Genomic DNA, 11006 nt, shown 5'->3' on the forward strand with positions numbered 1-11006 from the left:
TCTGCACTTGCCGTAGTTAGCCATGGGTGCCAAGTGGTGTCCTTTAAGCGTGGTCATGGTCCGATTCGTAAGGCCCCGAGGCTCTACGCACGGTATGCAGGGCATCCCCTCAGATACCGTATTACCTCGCAACATTCCTTAGAGCAATTGGCTAACTATATGTATATAAATTAAGCGAGAAAATCAAAGAGACCTACCAACGAACGTTGTGAGGTAATACGGTACTCTTCTCGACACTCTGGTTCTTGTCGACACATAGAGTTGGCCAACACGCAACAGTGAGCAGCAACCTTCGTGCATGTCCGGTCTGCTAAAATATCGTTTCTTCTCTGCTATGGTACCCTTTTACTACATCCTCTTGCCATTAGTTCGACGTACATTGTGATTGTCATCCTAGGAGAGTGGTTCTGGATGAGTCGGATCGCCTTTGTTCCGAAACAATCTCAGTGATCAAAACGCCTAAAACTAGAGCGCGCACGCAAGGCGAGACAGCAATTGCAACGATGCAATGCCCTACTGGCAGCGATGACAGCTTCGGCCCAAGAGTCAATGTCGCGTGCCGACCCTTTGACTTCACGCTGCTATTTGAGGATGCAGTCTTCATGGCTCTGCCTGCTGCAGTCATGGTTCTGGTACTCCCCCTTCAGTTCCGCAAACTGTGGAGGATGCCGATTGTGACTGCTTCGTATCGGCTTGCAGCGTATAAATCGGCCGCCTTGGTAATTCTCATCATTTTCTATCTGGTTGCTCTCGCACTGCGTGTCCAATCAAGCATTCTACACACTCGAATGGCCATTGCTACGGAGGTGCTGTCGGTTTCGTCCAACGTTGGGGCATTGGCTCTTTCGTTTCTTGTCGATCAGCGATCTGTTAAACCGTCAGACGTGTTAGTGTTGTACTACTCAGCATCCACCATTCTCGGTATCCCGCGGCTGCGCACACTCTGGTTATTTCCTTCAGATTATTTGATACAGCAGGTCATATGGACCGTTTTGCTTATCCTTACTGCTAGTGTTGCCACCATTGAATGCTTTGGGAAAACAAAGTACTTGCGGCCCGCATTCAAGAATGGGCTTACATCTGAGCAAATGACCAGCTTTTGGAGCCGCAGCTTCTTTGTTTGGCTGCTTCCCGTGTTTCAAAAAGGATATAGTAATTTGTTTCTTGTCGATGACTTACCTGATATTGACAAAGATATGAAGGAGTCGGCAACCTGGGCTGAACTGGAGGCTGCCTGGCGTCACACTCAGGGAGGCCGCATTGGATTCCGCCTCGTACGAGCGACCTTTAGAGCGAATAGTTGGTCATTCCTTTCTGCGATCGTACCACGGTTGATGCTGTCCGCTTTCACATTTTGCCAACCTTTTCTTATTCAAGCCGCAGTATCTCATTTGAGTGGTACAGCAAACGAGGACGACCATGAGCGATTCGGGCAGGCCTTAGTGGGAGCATTCGCATTGGTTTATTTGGGCATTGCGGTAAGTCAGCTTCCAGTACCTGCAGTTTTAGACTTTTTGTCTCAACAAACTGTGATAGATATGACCACTAACGGTTTTATGTTCCTAGATATCAAGGGCAGTATACTGGCGTCAAACCTATCGTATGCTCGCCAAGGTACGAGCCGGTCTGACAACAAAGATATACCGCCAAACAGTGTCACTTCAATCTCGAGATGTGGAAGATTCAGCCGCGCTTACTTTAATGGGCACTGATGTAGAGAGAATCGTGGAGTCACTGAGATTCTTTCACGAAACGTGGGCAGCAATTCCGGAGGTCGCCATCGGTGTTTGGCTTCTTACCCGCCAGGTTCTCTACGCCTCAATCGCACCAATTGTGATTTGCGTGAGTAAGTGAACACTTTTGGCTATTATCAAAAGCATTTCTGCACCAATATGTATTAACCTTACGTCAGTAAGCCTAGCTGGAACGTCGCTCGTTGCCAAACACTTTGGACCAGCCCAGAAACGCTGGGTGGACTGCGTTGAGAAGAGGATAGGCGCAACGTCCAGCATGCTGAGCAATATAAAGTCAGCCAAAATGCTTGGCCTCATGAATCACTGGAGTCAAGCAATTGAGAAGTTGCGAGCTGTCGAAATTGACGTGTCAGGAAAGTTTCGGATACTGCGTGTCTGGGCCATCATTATCGGTCAGTTACCCCAGCAGGGCTAAAACGACTACGGCTCGACCACTAACCACTGTGAACTGCAGGAAATGTTCCTGGATCGCTGGCACCTTTCGTTACACTAGCCATCTATGCTCTTATTGCTCTTGCCAGCGGCGACCAATCGCTTCTAGTCACTCAGGCCTTCACGTCCCTTGCCCTCATTAACCTAGTGACAGAGCCGCTGCTCATGTTCTGCCAGGCCTTGCCATCGCTCACACAGGCCGTATCTTGCTTCTCACGCATTGAAAAGTTTTTAATAGTCAACTCATCTTCCTGGCACCTGGAATCCCACAGCCCTCTCGAGGAAGATACATCTTCTATGCCCTTGCGTTTTCGTGCTGAACATTCCGGCTCTACACACCTGGTTACATTCCAATCTGCAAACATCTCTTGGCTCCCAAAGAATCATCAAGGGAAAATAGTTCTACACACCCTCAATTTCAGTATTTCTACTGGCTTCACAGCCATTGTTGGGCCTGTAGGATCAGGGAAAACTTCACTTCTAGCCAGCATCATTGGAGAAACTACGGTAGTCTCCGGCGAAATGCAGTCTCATATCACCTCCCGGGTGGCATTTTGCTCTCAAAGGCCGTGGTTGACAAATGATACCATCAAGAACAATGTCATTGGAGAGCTGGAATTTGATCAAACGTGGTTCAGCTACGTTATTCAATGTTGCGCGCTTCGTGAAGACCTGGAAAATTTATCTGGCGGTATCATGACCGTTGTAGGCGAAAATGGCTCGTCGCTTAGCGGAGGTCAACGTCAGCGAGTGGTATGCCGGGCCATAAAATCTTCCAACTTTAAAATATCGTGTACCTGACCCAGTTTCCTAGGCGCTCGCTCGGGCCGTTTATTCAAAACTCCCGACTGTCATCTTGGATGATTTCATTAGTGGCTTAGACCCAAAAGCAGCCAAGACGATACAGACCAGCCTTTTCCACACAAATGGGCATTTTCGCAAAGCGGGCATCTCAGTGATTCTCGCTACCAATGGTTGTAAGTTTGTCTGTGTACTGATTCGTCACCGTGCAACGCAATCCGTTATACTGACATTCGTGCAGCGAGTTTACTTCCTTATATGGACAGCGTAGTTCTTCTTGAAGAAGGATCCATTTCGGATATTGGTTCTTATGAACATATCAGGGCACGAAAACCTGATATGTTCAGATGGGACGAACATACAACCGATTCCAATTATGATCGGGCGAAAGAAGAGAGTTCAGCTGGTCATGAAGTGCAACCACAAGGCTCCAACTCTATGGCATCACAGCGACAGGGCCAGATTGGCGACTCTGATAGAGCTGGATTCAGCAGACAAAGAGGGAGCTGGAGCGTTTACTCGTACTACGGCAAAAAGGCAGGCAAGCTCTCTTTGTTCTTATGGGCAATCTCTACTCTTGTTGGCGCCATCTCCAACTCTTATTCCAGTAAGCCCATGCCGTCAGTGCCTTTCAGCGATAGTCCAACCGCTAATAAACAACAGCATTGTGGGTAGACCGATGGACTTCGGCGAGTGCAGAACAAGGCAACCAACAGCTCGGGCTATACCTCGGAATCTACTTCTTATTGGTGGCTCTTGCTATAATAGGAGTCTTCTTTGAATGCTGGTTAGTTGTACCTAACGTAAACATTCGGCCTCATTGTTTAGTATCGCACATGTTATCTGACCTTATGAGTCCTAGGACCTTTTTCCTTTACATAGTCAGGGACACTGCGATCAAACTTCACACAGATCTGCTGCACGCAGTTGTCAGGTAAAATGGCAATCACGCAATCATATTCTATGTAATTCATTCGCTAATATCGCTGTGAACTACTTTCTAGTGCGCCATTTTACTTCTTCCTCGAGTCAGACCTTGGGTCCATAACGAATAGGTACGATTTGCGAGCACCCTGCCTCCGAATTGCATAAGCTCCGACTTACGCCTTGCCGCTATAGATTTAGCCAAGATATGAACCTCATCGACATGACCTTGCCGTCTCAAGCTCTGCAATTCACTTCCGGTATGAGCAACTCCTTATTTCCAGTCGATTTAGTACGGTCACTCACTAACGATATGCCTGATTCCAGGATTTTCTTGGTGTTTGGTTCAGTTCGTTGTCTTGTGCGTTTTGGGGAAATACCTTGCAGCTGTGGTTCCCGTCCTTGGTGGAGTTCTGTTTCTCGTTCAGCGTTACTACTTGCGAACGTCTAGACAGCTTCGAATGTTGGAAATCGAGGCGAAAACCCCGATGTACTCTCATTTCACAGACACCATCAGCGGCATTGCAACTATCCGGGCGTTTGGTTGGCAGATACCCTTCAGCGACCGCCTGGCAGCCATATTAAACCGATCCCAGCGGCCATTTTATATGCTTTTCTGTGTGCAACAATGGCTAACGCTGGTAGTAGATCTCGTGGCAGGGGCTTTAGCGGTCACCCTTGTCGCGATTGCACTGTCTCTGACCGCCAACGGTCTCGGACCCGGTGCTCTGGGAGTTGCATTAGTCATAACACTTCAATTCAATGGCCTGCTAATCCAAACAATCCAGTCTTGGACAAAGCTGGAGACTTCCATTGGGGCGGTGGCAAGAGTGCAGCAGTTTGTGAACGAAGCTCCATCGGACCTGGGTAGGTTGCCAGCGCCTTCGAATTCGTGGCCTCAAAACGGCAGAGTACAAGTACAGCGCCTCACGGCGGCACACATGTAAGTATCTCACAACCTAGTCTTTAGACCAGAGTGTTACAGTTTAAGTAGGGAGCACATCATCTGATATAATACTGTTAGACCGAGATCTGAAGACGTACTGAAAGATGTCAGTCTCGATATTGCTGCCGGCGAAAAAATAGCAGTGTGTGGGGCATCTGGCAGTGGGAAAACTTCGTTGATTATGGCCATGATGCAGATGATGGATGTTCGGAGCGGACGGGTGGTGATAGATGATATCGATGTGGCAACATTGGACGGGGAAAGCCTGCGCAGCCATCTCAACGTGGTGCCTCAAGAACCATTCTTTATGCCAGGAACCCTCAGATTCAACTTGGATCCCAGAGGCGTAGCCTCAGACGCATCAATTGAGGCGATGCTGCGACGCGTTAGCGCTAGACTCTGGGACAAGCTTGCGATGGGCTCGAATGGAAGCCTTCATGAAGAATTCAAGTCATCCCAATGGTCTCATGGAGAGCAGCAGCTATTATGTCTGACGAGGGCCTTGCTAATCCCCAGCAAGGTCATCATCTTTGACGAGGCAATGAGCAGGTATGGTCCATTCGAGGTTCTGCTATCTCTGCATTGTGCAAATTTGTTAACCAGGATATGGAATCTAGCGTTGATGAGAAGACAGAAGCACTCATGCAGCACATTGTTGAGGCTGAGTTCAAGGATAGAACAGTCATATCCATCATTCACCGATATTCGCACATTGATTGGTTTGACCGTATTGCGGTTTTACGAGAGGGAAGAATAGTAGAATGTGACAGTGCACATGCGTTACTGAGCAAATCTGGGTCGGCCTTCAGAGCTCTTTATATTGCTGGCGGTGAAAACATTTAAATTCTATGTGTTCGTATTGCATAAACAGTCTCTATTGTTACACTAATTAAGACAACTGTTTATTAATATCTTTACTGATGAATGAATAAAAAATTTCTCAGTAAAAAAGTGATGTCAAATTTCAGGCGTAGTTTGCGGCTTTTGCGTCAGATTAAATCCATACGAACCGACAAAAGCTAACCACTTTTTCGGTCCTCATTTCCCTGGACACTCCAAAGCTTCCCCACAAACACGTCTACCTTCTTGCACTCGCATGCATCTTTATTCCCGCAGTGCCACCCATGACTACTGCCCTGCAAAGCCCATGGCAAGGGCCTACTTCCTACGATAGACGCGTAGACCAAAGATGGGGCACACGAGATGTTTGGCAGTGACTTTCTTTCGCAGAACGTTCTTTGTAAATTTGGATTGTCTGAACTAGAAAGCCGATGACCGTTACATGGATTTACCACCTGCTGCTTCCTAAAATCCGTGGCATATCGCGTTGGTGCTCCCACTTGTCTCTCAGCCGTGCCCTGAGCTCACAAGGGATCCGGTCCAGCCAACCACAGTCAAAATGTATTCGAATGTTCACCCTTTTGCTTCTTAAGATACGACGCGGCTACAAAGATCGGTATTAAAGAAGGCACGTTGGACTACAGATACAATGGATAATGCTGTCGACATGAAAAAAAAGAATGAAAAAAAAAGCAAAGGGAATAGATTCAAAGAAGCATTAGCATCATGTCACGCCTCAGTATAATGCAAGGACTAACCTCAATGGTTATCTTTCATCTTTTGTAAGTGTATATGTCAAGTGACGCAAAACGAAGATGGCAGCATCAGGATTTCGTCAATCCCTCATTTTCAGCATCTCAGCTGACCAATGTGTTCTCCGACACTCTGCGTAGCAGAAGCTCAAAGAGAAAAGGGCTATCCGGGGGCGAAAATCCAGTTGCAAAACACGCGAGAGCTTTTTATTTAGTCGAGCAAAGAGAGATAGAGTTTCAGAGCCGCTCTGCCGATAAAACGTTTCTTCGTGGCCTCAAAGAAGAGATTGGGGCTTAGCCGAGAAATGATACTCCTCGGAACCTACCTACAGCTTTTTCAGTACCAGGCCTGTTCATCACCGAAAGGGGATCGAGGTGTGGAGTTGCTCTACCACCAATTCACCGAGCGACAAAGCTTGTCCAAGCAGCTCTTGATGCGCATATCTTACTCAACTTCGTACATCGGCCTTCTTTTGACCACTTATTCCAGTTGGTTTACTCTTTAGAGCCAAGTGAATATAGTTCGAAGGAGAGGCAATTCTTACCACTTCTTTACGCTCTTCTCGCTTACGGGACGTTGTTCTCGCAACAAGTTGAAGACGCTGGCTATGGAGAGATTTTATCTGAGGCGTACTTCATCCAGTTCCGCAAATGACTTGACCGACACTGAAGCCTTGAACAGATCACAATACTATGCGAAAAGCAAGCAGCTGCAAGATATTGCTGAGTGCAAAAGTCTAATTTCCCTGCAGGCAATCGTCATCTTGAATCTTTTTCTTTTATCCACGACCAGACTTTCAACATGCTACACTTACCTCACGACATCAATGTCTATCGCTTTGAGGACGGGTTTGCATTAATCTCTCGATAAGAGCCAGGATGTAATTTCTCAAGAGATTGGTAAAAGACTTTTTTGGGTTTTAAGGTTTCTCATTAACGATGTAGCCGCTGGCATTGGCCTGCCACATCTGCTCGACGGAAACGATATAGGGCAATTGCTGCCGGTGCAAGATCACGACATTGATTCACCAGACAAGATAATGCTCGACCAGTTCAATGACCTTATTAGTCGTGTGTCAGGTTTCAGCGCCTATCAGTCCTTGCATTGGATATTTGATAAGGTCATAAGACAACTATACCCATCAAAGGCCTCGAGCGGCTTCAAAATCTCTGACCCTACGAGTCAAACCGTAGCATTCAGCGCAGTACGGGAGTTAGAATCCGAGTTGGTGCAGTGGGCGAAGAAACTTCCCCTCCCTCTACGGCTTGGAGTAACTATTTCAAGAAGTCCAGTACAAAGGTGAGTGATTTGATTGGCGTTTGATGTGGAATTCCTAACGACAACGACAGAGCCCATTATATGTTGTACCTGACGTATGCCCACACGCAACTATGTCTTTACCGACCATTCTTGCACTACGTTTCATCACATGCGTTGGGACCCGTATGCTCTGTGAGCAGCGCTTTCTCATGTGCCATTGCATGTATTGACGCCGCTCAGAATATTGTAGCACTATGCTTGGACATGTTTAAGCACGGCCTTCTTGCAGGGCCAAATTGGATTGCAATTCATATTCTATTCAGCTCGATGTCATGCCTTTTGTACTCGATACTAATGTCCAGAGCCACATACCAAGCAGAGATGATCTTCAAAGATATATCTAAAAGCAGGAAAATACTGAATTTCCTTGCTAAAACTAGCTTTCATGCTCGGCGAGCGAAGATTACGTTCATGGTGAGATAAGTCAAGGTACGCATTTGCGTTTGATCCGTCTGACTAAATTTTGAAGGTCATGGTGTCCAATATCCCAAGCAACTTCGAAGCCATTCGAGACCGATTATTCGAGTTTGACGTCGAAACCTCCAATGACCTAAATCGTGATTCGCCAGACGACAGTACTCGTCTCAGCGGAGAGTCTTACACCGCTTCATTGGCTCGGAAACCCCTATCAGTCTCATCAAATTTTCTTTTCGAAGAGCCTCCCCCCGGCATTGAATCATCTACAGATAGAGGAAACGGTGGACAGGACGTCCCAAGCCTTGTTCCGCAAACTCATCAGCAGAAACTGGTCGCATTGCACTCACCTTCAACTTTGCCAATTCCAGTAGTACGATCGCCATCCGAGCACTCTCATCAAACTGGGAGTAAAACAACAGAAGAAGCTGAGACCTTGAGCAATGCCCTTTTGGTCAGCTCAGAAAACGCGGAGAAGTTCTTGGAGGCTCGTTCACTGAGTTTGGAGCACGGACCCACGTTTGTAAACTGGTTGGAGCAGGCGGAGTTGGACAGCTCCAAAAGTCTAACGCTTTGTGATGGGTATTCGAACATGTCTCAAGACTGGGGCGATTCCCCGTGTATGGCATCTTACTTTTGAAACATTTATTTACCGCCGAAGATAATTGACTTTCATGTTGTCTATTGAAAGACACCTATCGCAGATTTGCTTTACAATAAGTTTGTTGTTCATAGAGTTAGGGAAAGGTTGGGTCGCCCATGTAGAGCTCATCAATCCTTCAACGCCGTCTACACCCATTGCTTTTGAGATAATTGATAGATGCAGCCCTGGGTTTATACGTGTGTTCGTTACCGCTTTGTTCAATTGTCCTGCTACGTGGGCTTTGGGGTTGAATGGGTAAATACGGAGTACTTCTGATCATGGTTATAGTTTGTTTATTTATTTATTTTATTTATTTTATTATTAACGTCCACTAAGTAATCTAGTTACATAAGTCCTTATCTAAGCACTAGGACGGTAGGAGCTGCTAAGTTTAAATTAAGTATTTGCTACATTTTAATATAATAAAGGAAATAGGGAAATATTAATTTATTTTATATATTTATTTTTATAAGGGGGGGGTTATATAAGCTTATCTCCTTTACTAGCTTTTAAAAGTCTTTATACTTTTTATTATTAAAGAAGTATTAAATATAAGTAGTTTTAAAGTATATTTTTTTTTTAATATATTAAAAAGGAAAAAGGTTATTATTTAATACTTTATAAAATACTTTTATATTTTTAATTTATTATATTTATAAATAAGTTTAGTATTATATTTAAATTTTTTATAATATTTTATAAAATCTTTATATTTAAATTTTTTAATTAATAACTTATATAAAATTAAGTATAAAAAATATAACTTTAAAAATATAAAAAAAGCTTTATAAAGGTTTTATTTATTAATTTTATATAACTTTAAGTAATTATTATTTTAATTATTATTTTAATTATTATTTTATATTATTTTATATTTTTTTTTTATTTATTTTTTAATAAAAGTAATAATAAAGTAATTTCTTAAGTAATAAAAAAGTTTTAAACTTTTTTTTATTAATTAATTAGCTTTTTTATTTTTTAATATATTTTTATAACCTAAGACTTAAATTACTTTTATAATTACTTATAAAAGTAATCTCTAAGTAATTTAATATAGCTTTATATAAGCTCCTTAAGATAAAGTAAAAGTTAACTTTAGTATTTTATTTACTATTACTAAATTATTTAAAAAAAAAAAATTTTTTTAAATATTTAAGTTTATAAAAGTATATATTTTAATTAATTTTATAATTTTAAAAGTATTTACTACTTTAGTATTATAAACCTTTATATTAATAAAAAGGCTATATATTATAGTTTTTTTATAATTATAATATATAATAACTCTTTAGCTAATATTACTTTATTTATTTTATAATTTATTTAAGTAAGTAAAAAAAGTAAACTTAAAAAAACTATTAAGTAATTTTAAGTATTTTTTTACTACCTTTAACTTTAGTAAATCTTTAAAATTTAAGCTTACTTAAATTATTTTATTATTTTTAATAAATAAAAAAAGTTAAATTTTTTTTTAATTAAAGCTATAATATATTATAATTAAGTAAAAGAAATTTTAAAAAAGAGTTTTTTATTAATATATTTATTAATTAAGTAGTTTTTATTTAAATTTATAAAGTAAGCTATTATATAAAGTTTAATTTATATTACCTATACTATTACTAAAGGGACTTTTAATTTTTTATATATAATAAAAAAGTTAATTATCTTTTATATAAAGATAATTACTTTAGTTACTATTTTAAATAAAGGTTTTAAAATTATAATTAGTTTTATTAAGCCTGTTTTTACTTATTTATTTAAGTTTATTATACTTTATTTACTTTTACTAAGTTAAAAAGCCTTTATTTTATATAAAGCTATAGGGGTAATATAAACTTTAGCTATTATAATTATTATATTTAATAAAAAAAAATTTTATATTTTATTTAAAAATCTTAGGAAAATAACTATTTTAAGGGCCTTTTCCTTTATAATTTTAAAGTATTTTTTAAAGAAAAGCTATAAGTTTAAGTATATTTTTAATTATTAAACTAAGTCCTAGGGGGCTATAATTTTTCCTTTAAAGTTTATACTTTTATTATATATTTAGGTTTTAGTTTTATAAAAGTATATAAGTTTAACTTTATTTAAGTTAAAGAAAACTATATTTTTATTACCTTAGTTTAAGGTATTTTTTAATTTTTACTAAAGTTTTTAAATAGTTTTTTTAATATTAACC

General features: G+C 41.2%; 2 protein-coding genes across 2 annotated transcripts; both read left to right on the plus strand.

Moving 5' to 3' along the window:
• Positions 1-503: 503 nt before the first annotated feature.
• On the plus strand, positions 504-5700 carry M431DRAFT_11520 (hypothetical protein; the record flags this gene model as incomplete). Its single annotated transcript, XM_024911925.1, has 13 exons — positions 504-1478; positions 1567-1846; positions 1913-2146; positions 2209-2939; positions 3001-3163; positions 3229-3594; positions 3651-3774; positions 3850-3921; positions 3992-4042; positions 4107-4171; positions 4239-4854; positions 4936-5406; positions 5475-5700. The coding sequence occupies 13 exons, from the start codon at positions 504-506 to the stop codon at positions 5698-5700; spliced, it is 4374 nt and encodes a 1457-aa protein (XP_024767415.1).
• Positions 5701-7057: 1357 nt separating this feature from the next.
• M431DRAFT_101623 (hypothetical protein) lies at positions 7058-8193 on the plus strand (the record flags this gene model as incomplete). Its single annotated transcript, XM_024911331.1, has 3 exons — positions 7058-7298; positions 7482-7749; positions 7800-8193. The coding sequence occupies 3 exons, from the start codon at positions 7058-7060 to the stop codon at positions 8191-8193; spliced, it is 903 nt and encodes a 300-aa protein (XP_024767416.1).
• Positions 8194-11006: the final 2813 nt, after the last annotated feature.

The sequence above is a fragment of the Trichoderma harzianum genome, assembly GCF_003025095.1.
Source record: "Trichoderma harzianum CBS 226.95 unplaced genomic scaffold M431scaffold_35, whole genome shotgun sequence".
Lineage (NCBI taxonomy): Eukaryota > Fungi > Ascomycota > Sordariomycetes > Hypocreales > Hypocreaceae > Trichoderma > Trichoderma harzianum.